At 49.0% G+C, this 20,018-nt stretch overlaps 1 protein-coding gene across 1 annotated transcript in view; it reads right to left on the reverse strand.

Moving 5' to 3' along the window:
* LOC132396381 (oxysterols receptor LXR-alpha-like) overlaps window positions 1–20,018 on the reverse strand; it is a 201,725-nt gene that overhangs the window by 128,774 nt on the left and 52,933 nt on the right. Inside the window, exon 3 of the mRNA XM_059973907.1 lies at window positions 785–985. Coding sequence (XP_059829890.1) covers window positions 785–985 — 201 coding nt within the window. The remainder of the gene's footprint in view (window positions 1–784; window positions 986–20,018) is intronic.

Raw genomic sequence — 20,018 nt, forward strand, 5'->3', positions numbered from 1 at the left:
TTTACTTACTGAATGCAATCTCTCCCAGCAAACCCCATTTCTCAAAAGTTCTCCCCAACACCTACCCTTAATAACTCTCTTCCAAGCCCTTTGCCTTACTGCTAGTGCCCTCCCCAGGCCTTGTGGTACCTCACTCCTCACTTTTACTTATCCCATCCCACAGAGTCATGCAGTGGAGTTGCAACCTCACAGTCCAGCGACCCACTTTCCACCCTATTCTCTAGTGCTGCCTGTCCGCGTCTTGCACAGCAGCTGCGTCAATTTTCCTGCGCCAATTCCAGTTTCTTCCAACATCGCAAAAAATGTTCGGTTACACATGGAACGCTGGAGGAACTCAGCAGGCAGTATCTATGGAAAGAATAAACAGTTGACAAAGGATCTCGGCCCAGAAAGTCAACTGTTTACCCCTTTCCGTGGATGCTGCCTGACCGGCTGAGTTCCTCCAGCACTGTGTGGGTGGTGCTCAGATTTCTAGCATCTGCAGATTTTCTCATCTTTCTGATTGTTAGGTTGACTGGCAACAATAAGTTGTTTACAGTGAAAAAGGTGATTGGTAGAATCTATTGTAAATTGATGGGAACAATCAGAGAATAGGTTACAAGGAAAATTAGTGGGGCAATGGGATTGCACAATGAATTGGCATAGATTTGATGTGCTGAATGGTAGCCTAATTCCCCAGCTACTCACCCACCCACCTTCACCATCATTGCCATTCCTCTACTTCTTTGTGTGGGGCAGATGAAAGAAGAAATCCACACAGTCCTAGATGTGTTGTCAGCCTTACCCAAGGTCTGGTTGGCTGAAAAGAGGCCACCCTCCAGTTTCACACTTCCACTCCAGTAGCTGTGGGCTGCTCCATCCAGGCACTCCAAGTAATTGTGCTGTACTCTTGTTTTCTTCCTGGTGTCTTTCCAAAGTCGGCTGTCGGGTTGATTCCTGCTCAAGTCCATCAGCAAGGTTGGTACGTGCAGGAAGAACCTTTCTTCTGCAAGGTGCCAGCATTGAATGGGGAGATGAAGAGGGAAAGAGAATTAGACAGGCAATTCTTGTCAGTTTGAGTGCAGTCAGAGAAGATGATGGAAGTGAATTTAAATAGTAAATAAATGAACTGTTGAAAAGTAACACATCATGCAACTCTAAAGACATAGCCAGGAACTACAATCCATTGAGAAGTTCCACCAAAGCAGAATGGTTTTCCTGTGCCATGCAATACAACGATTCTCAGAAAGCACTAGAATGAAGTCCAACCAGCAACATTTTCTATCTATAGATATCAGAACTGAATTCAGAATTGGCTTGTGCATAGAAGATGGAGGGTAGTGGTTGAAGGGACTTATTCAAGCTGGAGAACAGTGATTAGTGGTGTTCTGTACTGGGACCGCTGCTGTTAGTGATGTATATAAATGACCTGGGTGAAAATGCAGATGGTGGTTAGTAAATTTGAGGATGGTTGGTGGAATTGTAGATAGTGTAGAAGACTATCAAAGAATACAGCGTGATATAAATCAATCGCAAATATGGGCAGAGAAATGGCAGGTGGAGTTTAACGCAGATAAATGAGGTGTTGCACCTTGGTAGGGCAAATGCAAGTAGGGCAAGATCCTTAACAGTGTTGCTGAGCAGAAAGATCTTGGGATCCAAGTTCATAGCTCCCTAAAAGAATGCTTATGGAATGCTTGCTTTTATTAGTCAAGGAACTGAGTTCAAAAGACAGGAGGTTATGTTGCAACTTTATAGAACTCTGGTTGGGCCCCATCTGGAGTACTGCACACAGTTCTGGTCACCCCACTATAGGGAGGGTGTTGAGGCTCTGGAGAGGGTGCAGAAGAGGTTAACTAGGACGCTGCCTGGTTTTTGACCCGGACACAGTGCAACGCTGCGGACTCGTGACACGGCCGGTAAGTCAGAGGGTCACCATGGCTTCTGGGTCTCATTCCACAGACATCCGGGTGGGTTGTGTAGCGACATTGTTGGTGCAGGGCACAGAATATCGGAACTTTGCGCTACTGGTCATGCCTCAACTGTGTGCACCTGTGCTATTGGGGCTCGACTTCCAGAGCCACCTCGAAAGTGTGACTATGGTATATGACGGGCCCCTCCCACCACTCACTGTCAGGAATCCTCAGTTCTGTGGGACTTCGCCATATACCCCACTACTGACCACACACACACACCGACCCACACATCCCATCCAGCACCATGCCGGCAGCTGCGCTACTGACCACTTGCAGCCTCTCCACCCTCAAGATCCCTCCCCCACCGCTGTTCGCCAACCTGACCCCCGACTGTAAACCTGTGGCTACTAAAAGCAGGAGGTACAGCGCGGGGGACAGGGCCTTCATTAAGTCGGAGGTGCAGCGGCTGCTCAGGGAGGGGATCATTGAGCCAAGCACAAGTCCTTGGAGGGCCCAGGTGGTTGTTGTTCGGACTGGGCAGAAAAATAGGATGGTGGTGGACTATAGTCAAATCATCAATAGGTTCACGCAGCTTGACGCGTACCCACTACCCCGCATCACGGATATGGTCAACCAGGTAGCTCAGTACAAGGTGTACTCAACAATAGATCTGAAATCCACTTATCACCAGGCTCCCCATCTGCCCAGAGGACCGCCCCTACACCGCCTTCGAGGCGGGCAGCAGGCTCTATCACTTCCTGCGCATCCCATTTGGTGTCACAAATGGCATCTCGGTCTTCCAGAGGGAAATGGACCGGATGGTGGACCAGTGCCAACTGAAGGCCACATTTCCCTATCTGGATAACATCACCATCTGTGGTCACGACTGGCCGGACACAACGCCAACCTCCAATGATTTTTCCAAGTGGCCAAAGCCCTGAACCTTACTTATAACAGGGACAAGTATGTGTTTGGAACCACCCGACTCGCTATCCTTGGGTATGCCATGGAAAACGGGGTCATTGGCCCTGATCCCAACCATATGCGCCCCCTGTTAGAACTCCCTCTTCCCACCACTCTCAAAGCCTGGGTTTTTTTTCCTATTACGCCCAATGGGTCCCTCATTACGCAGACAAGGCCCGCCCCCTGGTCAAGTCCACATTTCCCCTCTCTGCCGAGGCCTGCGCGGCCTTCAGCTGCATTAACGGGGACATTGCCAAAGCAACGATGCATGCGGTGGACGAGACCATTCCCTTCCAAGTAGAGAGTGACGCCGCGCTGGCTACTACCCTCAATCAGGCGGGCAGGCCAGTAGCATTCTTTCCTCGTACCCTTCAAGGCTCTGAAATTCAGCACTCCGCGGTGGAGAAAGAAGCCCAGGCCATAGTGGAAGCTATTAGGCACTGGAGGCACTATCTTGCTGGCAAAAGGTTCACCTTGCTGACCGACCAGCGCTCAGTTGCATTCATGTTCAGCAACCAACAGCGGGGCAAAATCAAAAATGATAAGATTTTGCAGTGGAGAATAGAACTCTCCACCTACAACTATGACATCCTGTACCGGCCTGGCAGACTCAATGAGCCCCCTGATGCCCTATCCCGGGGAACATGTGCTAGCACACAGCTCGACCAGCTGTACGCCTTTCATGCACATCTTTGCCATCTGGGGGTCACCTGATTTTACCATTTTGTGAAAACCCGGAACCTGCTGTACTCCCTGGAGGACATCAGGACGATGACCAGGGACTGCCAAATCTGCGCTGAGTGCAAACCGCACTTCTACCGTCCTGAAACGGCGCAACTTGTCAAGGCCACCCGCCCTTTTGAGCGCTGAGTGTTGACTTTAAGGGCCCCCTTCCCTCCACCGACCGCAATGTCTATTTTCTCAATGTTATTGACGAATATTCGCGGTTCCCCTTTGCCATTCCCTGCCCCGACACCACTACCACATCCGTCATAAAAGCCCTGCGCCAGCTCTTCACTCTGTTCGGATATCCCTGCTATATCCATAGTGATAGAGGGTCCTTCTTTATGAATGACGAGCTGCGCCGGTACCTGCTTGCTAGGGGCATTGCTACTAGTCCAGGGGTCAGCAACCTTTACCACTGAAAGAGCCACTTGGACCCGTTTCCCACAGAAAAGAAAACACTGGGAGCCGCAAAACCCGTTTGACATTTAAAATGAAATAACACTGCATACAACGTTTTTTTTGCCTTTATGCTATGTATAAACAAACTATAATGTGTTGCATTTATGAAATTGATGAACTCCTGCAGAGAAAACGAAATTACATTTCTGCATGCAACAAAAACATTTTGAACTCCGAAAAAAAGACGTTGGGTTGAAAGTTACTTTTAAGTAAAATACTCAATGTCTATTTGAGTCCTTCTTGTATTTATGAAAAACGCCAGCAGCAAACCAAAAATATCATCAGCCAGCTGTCAGCCTGAAAAATAAAAGGACTATTTCACTGAACAATGAAAAAATATGAATATACATAAAATAATAGGCAATTAAAATATTTATCATACTTGGTTAATGGGATTTCTGCTCCTGGACCTCAGCGCACAGCGTCTGCACATCAGGGATGTATGACGTCACCTTCATCTTTACACAGGATCGCAGGCTGTCATCTGTGAAGCATGCGCGATGTTTGTTTTTAATAAAGTTCATGTTGGAGAACACCTGCTCACATACATATGTGGATCCAAAGATCGACAGGACTCCAAGCGCATACTTTTTCATGTTTACATAAATGTCGGGCACAGCATTCCATGTTTCAAACACAAGTTGGTCCGGATTTGGAAGGTTTTCAATATCACTCCATTTGTGATTCTGAGCAAGAACGGCCTTCTGACGGGCAACATCTTCAAGGTCTGCTGTCAAGCGTCTAAACTTGGACACCCATATGTCTTTGTCGGCTATGTCGGCCAGTTCCATCTCAAGATCAGGTTGACTCACACCTGCCAATGCAGTCGTATTCAGTAGGGAAGGATCGATGCTTAAGGGAGTGACCGGGAAGGATAATGTGTTTTCTTCCTCTCTGAACTCACAGAAGCGTTTCCCAAACGATGTTTGCATTGCGATGATTGCAGAATGTAAATACTCCGAAATTATCATGTCGTGAGCTTGTTTGAACTCTCTCAAATTGGGGAAGTGAGACAAAGTGCCTTTCTGTAAATCTCTGGCAAGCACTGTCAACTTGCGCTCGAATGCCAAGACATCCTCCAACATGTGCAGGGCTGTGCGTCCTTTCCCCTGAAGAGCTGTGTTCAGCGTGTTCAGGTGCGCTGTCATGTCTACCATGAAGTGTAGCTTTTCCAGCCACTCTGGCTGTTCCAGCTCAGGAAAGTTGAGCCCTTTGCTGCCCAGGAAAGTTTTCACTTCTTCCAGACACGCGACAAAGCGTTTCAGCACCTCCCCTTTGGACAGCCACCGGACTTTGTTGTGCAGCAGGAGATCAGAATATGCGCTTTCCATCTCGTCCAGTAACAAACGGAATTGACGGTGATTTAAACTTTTTGCCATTATTTTATTGACAATCTGAATGACAACATCCATTACTTCTGTGCATTCCGGAGGAAATGTTTGAGCGCACAGTGCCTCTTGGTGCAAGATGCATTGAAAAGTCAGCAGCTTTCTGTCCAGCGACTTCTGCAGTAAAGCCACAAATCCCTTGTGCGTTCCCGTCATATTCGGAGCCCCATCAGTAGCTACTGACACCAGATGGGTGGTCTTTATTCCTTTGGCTCTTAAACAATTCAAGACAGCCTCACAGATGTCCTCCCCCCGTGTTTGGTCTTTTAGAGGTATCAACTCAATCAGTTCTTCCTGTGGCCCGGCAAAGTTTACATACCGGCAGAACAACGCTATTTGTTCAATATCGCCTTTGTCTTTAGACTCGTCACAGGCAATCGAGTAGGCCACAGCTGAATTGATGTCTTTAATTTGCTGTCTTGTGATGTCTTCTGCCATTTTTATGGTTCTGTCTTTGACAGTCTTTGCAGAGAGGGGCATATCCCTGATTTTCTGCACAATTTCACTCTTGTTTTTAAAGTCCGTGAATAGATGTTCTGAAATCTTAATGAAAGATTCTTTTATATATTCACCATCTGTAAACTGCTTCCCGTGCCTGACTATTTCCTGAGCGGCAATATAACTGGCGTATGTCGTTGATTTTCCTGACTTCATCCATTTCTGGAAATGATTTTTGCTCAGATCAACCTTCCGCATCAGTTCCGAAACGGCTTTTTTTCTCTCATCTCCATCCGGATATTTTTGAGCAAAGGCTGCGTGTTTACTCTGGAAATGCCTTGCGACATTTGACTTTTTGTTGTTTGCTAGTTTCTCATTGCATATTAAGCATACTGGTAAACCAGTCTCATCAACAGTGAAAGCAAATGAATCTGTCCACGTATCATTAAACGTTCTGTTTTCTTCAGTCACTTTTCTTTTTTTAGAATTCTCCATAGTTGGCTTACCTTGGATCGAAAAATTAAAGAAATCGCGCACTGGCGGGTGTCAGGTATTGGCAGTGGTGACGTATATTAATAGCGATAAAAACACGTTGCAGCGGTGTGTTCAGGCAGTCAGTAAACTGCAGTCGAATAACTTTATTCGAACTAAACAGCCTTGCTTTTAAGCCTCCCTCAACCCAGCCCCCATGGACGCAGATGCTGCAAAAGACACGTACTCACAAACCCCCGTAGGCAATCTCCCTTAGCCGGAATGCTGGCTAATTGAGAGCCGTTTCGGATGTGTCAGAAAATGTGTCGCCACACTTACATTGTACAAGATCACCATAATCTTCAAATTTAGAATTACATTTCAAAAGCTAACAAACTAACATAAAATACATTTTAATTAAATACTGACCAATTATTTCCCAAAGCCACAGGGAGCCGCAGCACAGAGGTGAAAGAGCCACAAATGGCTCGGGAGCCGCAGGTTGCCGACCCCCGTACTAGTCGGACCACGAGTTATAATCCCTGGGAAAATGGATGGGTGGAGAGGGAGAATGCCACAGTGTGGAAGGCCTCACTCTTAGCCCTTCAGTAAAAAGGGTTGCCGGTCTCTCGCTGGCAGGAGGTCCTCCCCGAGGCACTCCACTCTATCCGCTCCCTGTTGTGTACGTCCACCAATGCCACCCCTCACGAGCGCCTATTCTCTTTTCCCAGGAAGTCTGCCACTGGGACCACCCTACCAGTTTGGCTGACGTCCCCAGGGCCAGTGCTGCTCCGGAAACATGTGAGGAGTAATAAATACTCCCTGATGGTCGAGAGGGTTCACCTTCTACATGCAAACCCCCAGTATGCCTACGTGGTCTTACCTGATGAGTGGGAGGACACGGTCTCCGTCTGCAACCTGGCGCCCGCAGGAGCAGCAGACCACTACCCCAAACACTCCCCAGTAACTATGAACCCTGTACCCGAGGTGACACCGCGCACACCGAGCCCTACACAGACTCCTCACGACACTCATATACCAGGTGTTTCATACGCGTATCTACCAGGCGTGCCAGTATATACCAGTATATACACATGCGTGAGGGATCACTGACGCCTAATGGGCTGACACCTCCAGTTAGGCCGGAACCAGCACAACCTCCATCTCCGGTGCAATCACCACCGGCTCCTGTGCAATCACAGCCGATGCTACGTAGATCGCAGCGACAGATTCGACCACCTGATAGACTTAACCTGTAAGAAACTTCACCACATGGGGACTCTTTTTAAAACTAACCTGTCTGGACACTCCCCCTGCTGACTGCTCCTGTGGCTCCTCCCACAGACCCCTGTATAAAGGCAATTGAGGCCTGAGCCCAGCCTCGCTTGTTCCTTCTTCCAGTCAATAAAAGCCGATATCTCGCCTTTACGTCTCAGAGAGAGTTATTGATGTTGCATCACTGAGTGACTGTGCAAGAAGGGGACCAGTGAGGGAGGCCACCAAGAGACCTATGACAACTCTGGAGGAGTTACAAGCTTCAGTGGCTGAGATGAGAGAGACTGCACATACAACAACTGCTGCCCAGGTGCTTCACCAGTCACTGCTTTATGGGAGAGTGGCAAAGAGAAAGCCACTGTTGAAAACAAAACTCACATGAAATCTCAGCTAGAGTTTGCCAGAAGGCATGTGGGAGACTCTGAAGTCAGCTGGAAGAAGGTTCTGTGGTCTGATGAAACAAAATTGAGCTTTTTGACCATCAGACTAAACACTATGTTTGGCGTAAGGCGAACACTGCTCATCATCAAAAACACACCGTCCCTACCATGAAACCTGGTGGTGGCTCCATCATGCCATGGGGATGCTTCACTGCAGCAGGCCCTGGAAGGCTTGTGAAGGTAGAGGGTAAAATGAATGCAGCAAAATACAGGGAAATCCTGGAGGAAAACCTAATGCCATCTGCAAGAGAACTGTGACTTGTATATACTTACTGTAATTCAGTTTTTTCTATATTTATCATGAAAGTCATTGTACTGTTGCTATATGGTTAACAAATTTCACGACTTAAGCCAGTAATATTAATTCTGATTCTGATGTTTAACACTGCAAATTGTGCTGAACCGCTTCATGGAGTCATGGAGAAATACAGGGCCTTTGGCTTACCAAGTCTGCACCCTTCATCAGCCGCCCACTTACACTAATCCTGCAACAACCCCAGTTTCTATTCTCCCCGCATTTCCATCAACTCCCGCCAGATGCTACCACTCATGAGAACAAACAGCTGAAACCACAGCCATCAGGGTAGAAATGATCAAATTCAGGAATCAGCAAGCAAACAGAATAGTGGAGCACGGGTATTTTGGATGATTTTAGGACTGGAGGAAGTAATAGAAACAGTGGGGGACAAGCCATGAAAGGTAATGGTGAGAATTTTAAAATGTTGTTTAAAGGAATAGTTCAGCAAGGACAAGCAAGTGCACTCACTGTTACCAGACAGGGTCAATAAACTTGCAAACCAACATCAGCTCGATGGGCAGTGGTTCACATGCATTCAGAGTGACAAGTTATTATTCACCAAGTGCAGACATTGCAATGCAGGTAAGCAAGCAGTGTATTTGAACCCAGCAAGGATCTACATACACCAATGCAATAAATAAAAGGAAACCCTGCAGTACTGACCCCACTACCAGGCATAAATTATGTTCATTTTGCAGGAATCCACCCCTCCAACAGTGAAGCACTCTCACTACTGTTTCTCTGAGACTTGGTTGCTATGTTAGGATGGCTCCTCCAAAGGTGCAGCTTTCCACAGATCACCCAGCGGTACCGTTCTCACTCAGTGCATTTGAAAAAGGGTGGTTCCCGGTCCTGCTCCAGTCAGAGGTAGTAAAGGATTAACTCAGACTCCCTCGGTACTGCCCTTTCCACTGTCCCTCAATCTCTGCCATTTCACTCAGCATTATCCTTTTGCTTATAACAATTCTGCCTTCCCACCTGCACTAATCTTCTAACAAGACACATCACTAGGCCCATCTAACTCTGCAGCACTCCCCCAGGGTCTCTCAACCCACAGTATGGAGCTCTCTCAGAGAGGCCTCTGGGAGCACAACATGTGTTCAGTAATTCCTCTCTGATAGTACATTTACTCAGCAAATACTTTCTGACGATACATTACAGTGTACCCAACAGTGCAGTGTTCCTTCCCGTGACCATCTGACCACAAGCTCCATCAGTACTGACTGTCCACTTCATCTGACAGTATGCACTTGTTATCCACCTGTGTTGCTTTTGTCTGCTACTATGCAGCACCCCTTCAGTCTAGACCCCTCCATAAGCGAAACCTGACTCTGTGAACCAGTTTTAAATACCACTCCAGGTACAGAGCACCTCCCACATCCTCTCCCTAATGGACTTCCCAACATTCTTCAGAATTACCCTATGGAAAGCACTCCCTCTGACAGCATTATGTCACATCAGCACACAGCACCACATTAGCAACGCCCCTACAGAAAGGAAATCTTTTATCAAAGTATGTATCGGATGCCATATGCTACCCTCGGTAGCCTCCTGCCTGCCGGCATGAACATCCAACTCACAGACCTCCATTGATACTCCTGCCCCACCTTACTCCCATCCCTATCTATTATTTTAGTCTGGTTCTCTTTCTCTCTCTTTTCCCCCCTCACTATAATCTCCCCCCAGCCCTACCTTTCTTTCTCTTTTATTTCCCATAATTCTCCAGCTTCCCTCCAGCCTATCACTTCCCAGCTCTCTACTTCATCCCTCCCCCCACTTCTTATCCCCCCTTGACCATCCCATGTTACTTCACTCCTGATGAAGGGTTTCGGCCCGAAACATCGTCACTACCTCCTCCCATAGATGCTGTCTGGTCTGCTGAGTTCTGCCAGCATTTTGTGTTTTTATTTATTTCCAGCATCTGCAGATTCACTCGTGTACATTTTATATTTTCTTTTTTTGGAACACTCTGCCATGGCGCATACTCTCTCGCTCTCTCACTCTCTTTCACTCACTCTCTCTCTCTCTTTCGCTCACTCTCAAAAAAATCACTTTCCAGGTTATTGTATATAATTTGCGGGTGTCAGGGAGCCACTATCAACATGCGGGAGACTCCCAGATCTTCTGGGAGAGGTGGGATGTCTGCATTGAGATAAAGCCTCAGAACTAGGCCGCACAACATTCTACTCCCCAAATGGTCAAAATAAAGCCAAGTAACGAGGTCTAAAATTACATGCTTCTCATTATCTTGGTCCATGGGATAAACGCAAGCCAGGCCAGATCAGCCCTGGCTGAGTCACTGGGTGAGGGTGTCTAGTGACTATTGATGGTGTGCACACCAGGTTAATTAAGCCAAGTGGTGTTGGGCCAGGGTAATGAAAGACGTAGGCCAAATCAAAGTGGCTCCACTACCCTGTCAGCCACATCCCACATATCTCACCACTCTGTACTCCACAACCTTATCTCTCCCAGCCCCACATATTGTGGTGAACTACATATACCTGTCTGGACACACCCCCTGCTGACTGCTCCTGTGGCTCCTCCCACAGACCCCGGTATAAAGGCGATTGAGGCCTGAGCCCGGCCTCAGTCTCCAGGATGTAGTATGGTGGTTAACCACTGCTTGTTCCTTCTTCCAGTCAATAAAAGCCGATATCTCGCCTTTACATCTCAGAGTGAGCTATTGATGGTGCATCACATATACCGTACAAACCCGAACCCTATCTTTAAACCTCATACTAACTTCCAAGGGCCTGCATACTCAAACTAACCCTAAATGCACCCAGACTAAGGCTGCCCATGCCTCCACAAACCTGCTGACTTGTGTAAGGAGGAGGAAGATCCAATAAAGGCAAGTGTTGGACCTGGTTAATGTAGGTGTGGGCCAGATCAAAGTGGTAGGATTGTGTGGCACTGAATCAAGTGACAAGATCAAGAAGCACAGGAGGGATGATTTTCCCAATGACCACATACTCTCAACATATCCCTAACCTTCCTCCTCTCCAAAGAGAAAAGCCCTATCTCACTTGACTTACCCTCATAAGACATGTTCTCTAATCCGGATAACATGCTGGTAGATCTCCTGTGCATCCTCCCAAAAACTTCCTATAATGAGGTGAGTAAACGAGAAGACAACCTTCCAGGTAATGAGTCCGTACGACCTCGCCCTGGAGTAAGTGTGCTTCTTCTGGCTGCTCTTCCCACACTCCAAGGACATACCGGTTAGGAGGCTAACTGGCCATTGTGATTAAGCGAGGGTTAAATCGCGGGGTTCTGGGAGGCGTGACTTGAAAGGCTGGCTGTGCTATCCGCACTGTATCTCTAAATAAATTTTATTTAAAAATGTGGTCTAACCAGAACTTTATAGAGCTGCAATATTACCTCTCAACTTTTGAACTGAAGAACAACTACACACCACATGCTTACTTCATATGCTCTACCTCCACCAAACCACCTCGCTCTTCCTATAACACTCCACACACCCTACCTCCACCAAACCACCTCCCTCTTCCTATAACACTCCACACACACTCTACCTCCACCAAACCACCTCCCTCATCCTATAACCACGCACTCTACCTCCACCAAACCACTTCCCTCTTCCTATAACACACCACACACTCTACCTCCACCAAACCACCTGCCTCTTCCTATAACCCTCGACACACTCTACCACCACCAAACCACCTCCCTCTTCCTATAACCCTCCACACACACTCTACCTCCACCAAACCACCTCCCTCTTCCTATAACACTCCACACACTCTACCTCCACCAAACCACCTCCCTCTTCCTATAACACTCACACACACTCTACCTCCACCAAACCACCTCCCTCTTCCTATAACCCTCCACACACACTCTACCTCCACCAAACCACCTCCCTCTTCCTATAACACTCCACACACTCTACTTCCACCAAACCACCTCCCTCTTCCTATAACCCTCCACACATACTCTACCTTCACCAAACCACCTCCCTCTTCCTATAACCCTCCACACACTCTACCTCAACCAAACCACCTCCCTCTTCCTATAACACACCACACACTCTACCTCCACCAAACCACCTGCCTCTTCCTATAACCCTCGACACACACTCTACCTCCACCAAACCACCTCCCTCTTCCTATAACCCTCCACACACACTCTACCTCCACCAAACCACCTCCCTCTTCCTATAACACTCCACACACTCTACCTCCACCAAACCACCTCCCTCTTCCTATAACCCTCCACACACACTCTACCTCCACCAAACCACCTCCCTCTTCCTATAACCCTCCACACATACTCTACCTCCACCAAACCACCTCCCTCTTCCTATAACCCTCCACACACACTCTACCTCCACCAAACCACCTCCCTCTACCTATAACCCTCCACACATACTCTACCTCCACCAAACCACCTCCCTCTTCCTATAACCCTCCACACACTCTACCTCCACCAAACCACCTCCCTCTTCCTATAACCCTCCACACACTCTACCTCCACCAAACCACCTCCCTCTTCCTATAACCCTCCACACACACTCTACCACCACCAAACCACCTCCCTCTTCCTATAACACTCCACACACTCTACCTCCACCAAACCACCTCCCCTCTTCCTATAACCCTCCACACACTCTACCTCCACCAAACCACCTCCCTCTTCCTATAACCCTCCACACACACTCTACCTCCACCAAACCACCTCCCTCTTCCTATAACACTTCACACACACTCTACCTCCACCAAACCACCTCCCTCTTCCTATAACACTCCACACACACTCTACCTCAACCAAACCACCTCCCTTTTCCTATAACCCTCCACACACACTCTACCTCCACCAAACCACCTCCCTCTTCCTATAACCCTCCACACACACTCTACCTCCACCAAACCACCTCCCTCTTCCTATAACACTCCACACACTCTACCTCCACCAAACCACCTCCCTCTTCCTATAACCCTCCACACATACTCTACCTCCACCAAACCACCTCCCTCTTCCTATAACCCTCCACACACTCTACCTCCACCAAACCACCTCCCTCTTCCTATAACCCTCCACACACTCAACCTCCACCAAACCACCTCCCTCTTCCTATAACCCTCCACACACACTCTACCACCACCAAACCACCTCCCTCTTCCTATAACACTCCACACACACTCTACCTCCACCAAACCACCTCCCTCTTCCTATAACCCTCCACACACACTCTACCACCACCAAACCACCTCCCTCTTCCTATAACACTCCACACACACTCTACCTCCACCAAACCACCTCCCTCTTCCTATAACCCTCCACACACACTCTACCACCACCAAACCACCTCCCTCTTCCTATAACCCTCCACACACACTCTACCTCCACCAAACCACCTCCCTCTTCCTGTAACACTTCACACACTCTACCTCCACCAAACCACCTCCCTCTTCCTATAACACTCCACACACACTGTACCTCCACCAAACCACCTCCCTCTTCCTATAACACTCCACACACACTACCTCCACCAAACCACCTCCCTCTTTCTATAACACTCCACACACACTCTACCTCCACCAAACCACCTCCCTCTTCCTATAACCCTCCACACACTCTACCTCCACCAAACCACCTCCCTCTTCCTATAACCCTCCACACACTCTACCTCCACCAAACCACCTCCTTCCTATAACACTCCACAGACTCTACCTCCACCAAACCCCTCCCTCTTCCTATAACACTTCACACACTCTACCTCCACCAAACCACCTCCCACTTCCTATAACACTCCACACACACTCTACCTCCACCAAACCACCTCCCTCTTCCTATAACCCTCCACACAATGTACCTCCACCAAACCACCTCCCTCTTCCTATAACCCTCCACACACTCTACCTCCACCAAACCACCTCCCTCTTCCTATAACACTCCACACACATTCTACCTCCACCAAACCACCTCCCTCTTCCTATAACACTCCACACACACTCTACCTCCACCAAACCACCTCCCTCTTCCTATAACACTCCACACACACTCTACCTCCCCCAAACCACCTCCCTCTTCCTATAACACTCCACACACACTCTACCTCCACCAAACCACCTCCCTCTTCCTATAACCCTCCACACACACTCTACCTCCACCAAACCACCTCCCTCTTCCTATAACCCTCCACACACACTCTACCTCCACCAAACCACCTCCCTCTTCCTATAACACTCCACACACTCTACCTCCACCAAACCACCTCCCTCTTCCTATAACCCTCCACACACTCTACCTCCACCAAACCACCTCCCTCTTCCTATAACACTCCACACACACTACCTCCACCAAACCACCTCCCTCTTCCTATAACACTCCACACACACTATACCTCCACCAAACCACCTCCCTCTTCCTATAACACTCCACACACTCTACCTCCACCAAACCACCTCCCTCTTCCTATAACCCTCCACACACTCTACCTCCACCAAACCACCTCCCTCTTCCTATAACACTCCACACACACTCTACCTCCACTAAACCACCTCCCTCTTCCTATAACACTTCACACACTCTACCTCCACCAAACCACCTCCCTCTTCCTATAACACTCCACACACTCTACCTCCACCAAACCACCTCCCTCTTCCTATAACCCTCCACACACTCTCTACCTCCACCAAACCACCTCCCTCTTCCTATAACCCTCCACACACACTCTACCTCCACCAAACCACCTCCCTCTTCCTATAACACTTCACACACTCTACCTCCACCAAACCACCTCCCTCTTCCTATAACACTCCACACACTCTACCTCCACCAAACCACCTCCCTCTTCCTATAACCCTCCACACACTCTACCTCCACCAAACCACCTCCCTCTTCCTACAACACTTCACACACTCTACCTCCACCAAACCACCTCCCTCTTCATATAACCCTCCACACACACTCTACCTCCACCAAACCACCTCCCTATAACCCTCCACACACACTCTACCTCCACCAAACCACCTCCCTCTTCCTATAACACTCCACACACACTACCTCCACCAAACCACCTCCCTCTTCCTATAACACTCCACACACACTATACCTGCACCAAACCACCTCCCTCTTCCTATAACACTCCACACACACTATACCTCCACCAAACCACCTCCCTCTTCCTATAACACTCCACACACTCTACCTCCACCAAACCACCTCCCTCTTCCTATAACCCTCCACACACTCTACCTCCACCAAACCACCTCCCTCTTCCTATAACACTCCACACACACTCTACCTCCACTAAACCACCTCCCTCTTCCTATAACACTTCACACACTCTACCTCCACCAAACCACCTCCCTCTTCCTATAACACTCCACACACTCTACCTCCACCAAACCACCTCCCTCTTCCTATAACCCTCCAGACACTCTCTACCTCCACCAAACCACCTCCCTCTTCCTATAACCCTCCACACACACTCTACCTCCACCAAACCACCTCCCTCTTCCTATAACACTTCACACACTCTACCTCCACCAAACCACCTCCCTCTTCCTATAACACTCCACACACTCTACCTCCACCAAACCACCTCCCTCTTCCTATAACCCTCCACACACTCTACCTCCACCAAACCACCTCCCTCTTCCTATAACACTTCACACACTCTACCTCCACCAAACCACCTCCCTCTTCCTATAACCCTCCACACACACTCTACCTCCACCAAACCACCTCCCTATAACCCTCCACACACACTCTACCTCCACCAAACCACCTCCCTCTTCCTATAACACTCCACACACACTACCTCCACCAAACCACCTCCCTCTTCCTATAACACTCCACACACACTATACCTCCACCAAACCACCTCCCTCTTCCTATAACACTCCACACACTCTACCTCCACCAAACCACCTCCCTCTTCCTATAACACTCCACACACTCTACCTCCACCAAACCACCTCCCACTTCCTATAACACTCCACACACACTCTACCTCCACTAAACCACCTCCCTCTTCCTATAACACTTCACACACTCTACCTCCACCAAACCACCTCCCTCTTCCTATAACACTCCACACACTCTACCTCCACCAAACCACCTCCCTCTTCCTATAACCCTCCACACACTCTCTACCTCCACCAAACCACCTCCCTCTTCCTATAACCCTCCACACACACTCTACCTCCACCAAACCACCTCCCTATAACCCTCCACACACACTCTACCTCCACCAAACCACCTCCCTCTTCCTATAACACTCCACACACACTACCTCCACCAAACCACCTCCCTCTTCCTATAACACTCCACACACTCTACCTCCACCAAACCACCTCCCTCTTCCTATAACCCTCCACACACTCTACCTCCACCAAACCACCTCCCTCTTCCTATAACACTTCACACACTCTACCTCCACCAAACCACCTCCCTCTTCCTATAACCCTCCACACACACTCTACCTCCACCAAACCACCTCCCTATAACCCTCCACACACACTCTACCTCCACCAAACCACCTCCCTCTTCCTATAACACTCCACACACACTACCTCCACCAAACCACCTCCCTCTTCCTATAACACTCCACACACACTCTACCTCCACCAAACCACCTCCCTCTTCCTATAACACTCCACACACTCTACCTCCACCAAACCACCTCCCTCTTCCTATAACACTCCACACACACTACCTCCACCAAACCACCTCCCTCTTCCTATAAAACTCCACACACACTCTACCTCCACCAAACCACCTCCCTCTCCTATAACACTCCACACACACTGTACCTCCACCAAACCACCTCCCTCTTCCTATAACACTCCACACACTCTACCTCCACCAAACCACCTCCCTCTTCCTATAACACTCCACACACACTACCTCCACCAAACCACCTCCCTCTTCCTATAACACTCCACACACACTACCTCCACCAAACCACCTCCCTCTTTCTATAACACTCCACACACACTCTACCTCCACCAAACCACCTCCCTCTTCCTATAACACTCCACACACTCTACCTCCACCAAACCACCTACCTCTTCCTATAACCCTCCACACACTCTACCTCCACCAAACCACCTCCCTCTTCCTATAACCCTCCACACACTCTACCTCCACCAAACCACCTCCCTCTTCCTATAACACTCCACACACTCTACCTCCACCAAACCACCTCCCTCTTCCTATAACACTCCACACACACTCTACCTCCACCAAACCCCTCCCCCTTCCTATAACACTTCACACACTCTACCTCCACCAAACCACCTCCCTCTTCCTATAACACTCCACACACACTCTACCTCAACCAAACCACCTCCCTCTTCCTATAACCCTCCACACAATGTACCTCCACCAAACCACCTCCCTCTTCCTATAACCCTCCACACACGCTACCTCCACCAAACCACCTCCCTCTTCCTATAACACTCCACACACACTCTACCTCCACCAAACCACCTCCCTCTTCCTATAACACTCCACACACACTCTACCTCCACCAAACCACCTCCCTCTTCCTATAACACTCCACACACACTCTACCTCCACCAAACCACCTCCCTCTTCCTATAACCCTCCACACACACTCTACCTCCACCAAACCACCTCCCTCTTCCTATAACCCTCCACACACACTCTACCTCCACCAAACCACCTCCCTCTTCCTATAACACTCCACACACACTCTACCTCCACCAAACCACCTCCCTCTTCCTATAACACTCCACACACTCTACCTCCACCAAACCACCTCCCTCTTCCTATAACACTCCACACACTCTACCTCCACCAAACCACCTCCCACTTCCTATAACACTCCACACACACTCTACCTCCACTAAACCACCTCCCTCTCTATAACACTTCACACACTCTACCTCCACCAAACCACCTCCCTCTTCCTATAACACTCCACACACTCTACCTCCACCAAACCACCTCCCTCTTCCTATAACCCTCCACACACTCTCTACCTCCACCAAACCACCTCCCTCTTCCTATAACCCTCCACACACACTCTACCTCCACCAAACCACCTCCCTATAACCCTCCACACACACTCTACCTCCACCAAACCACCTCCCTCTTCCTATAACACTCCACACACACTACCTCCACCAAACCACCTCCCTCTTCCTATAACACTCCACACACTCTACCTCCACCAAACCACCTCCCTCTTCCTATAACCCTCCACACACTCTACCTCCACCAAACCACCTCCCTCTTCCTATAACACTTCACACACTCTACCTCCACCAAACCACCTCCCTCTTCCTATAACACTCCACACACACTCTACCTCCACCAAACCACCTCCCTATAACCCTCCACACACACTCTACCTCCACCAAACCACCTCCCTCTTCCTATAACACTCCACACACACTACCTCCACCAAACCACCTCCCTCTTCCTATAACACTCCACACACACTCTACCTCCACCAAACCACCTCCCTCTTCCTATAACACTCCACACACTCTACCTCCACCAAACCACCTCCCTCTTCCTATAACACTCCACACACACTACCTCCACCAAACCACCTCCCTCTTCCTATAAAACTCCACACACACTCTACCTCCACCAAACCACCTCCCTCTTCCTATAACACTCCACACACACTCTACCTCCACCAAACCACCTCCCTCTTCCTATAACACTCCACACACTCTACCTCCACCAAACCACCTCCCTCTTCCTATAACACTCCACACACACTACCTCCACCAAACCACCTCCCTCTCCTATAACACTCCACACACACTACCTCCACCAAACCACCTCCCTCTTCCTATAACACTCCACACACACTCTACCTCCACCAAACCACCTCCCTCTTCCTATAACACTCCACACACTCTACCTCCACCAAACCACCTCCCTCTTCCTATAACCCTCCACACACACTCTACCTCCACCAAACCACCTCCCTCTTCCTATAACCCTCCACACACTCTACCTCCACCAAACCACCTCCCTCTTCCTATAACACTCCACACACTCTACCTCCACCAAACCACCTCCCTCTTCCTATAACACTCCACACACACTCTACCTCCACCAAACCACCTCCCTCTTCCTATAACACTTCCACACACTCTACCTCCACCAAACCACCTCCCTCTTCCTATAACACTCCACACACACTCTACCTCCACCAAACCACCTCCCTCTTCCTATAACACTCCACACACACTCTACCTCCACCAAACCACCTCCCTCTTCCTATAACACTCACACACACTCTACCTCCACCAAACCACCTCCCTCTTCCTATAACACTCACACACACTCTACCTCCACCAAACCACCTCCCTCTTCCTATAACACTCCACACACACTCTACCTCCACCAAACCACCTCCCTCTTCCTATAACACTCCACACACACTCTACCTCCACCAAACCACCTCCCTCTTCCTATAACACTCCACACACACTCTACCTCCACCAAACCACCTCCCTCTTCCTATAACCCTCCACACACACTCTACCTCCACCAAACCACCTCCCTCTTCCTATAACACTTCACACACTCTACCTCCACCAAACCACCTCCCTCTTCCTATAACCCTCCACACACACTCTACCTCCACCAAACCACCTCCTCTTCCTATAACCCTCACACACACTCTACCTCCACCAAACCACCTCCC

This window comes from Hypanus sabinus, chromosome 7, assembly GCF_030144855.1.
Source record: "Hypanus sabinus isolate sHypSab1 chromosome 7, sHypSab1.hap1, whole genome shotgun sequence".
NCBI lineage: Eukaryota > Metazoa > Chordata > Chondrichthyes > Myliobatiformes > Dasyatidae > Hypanus > Hypanus sabinus.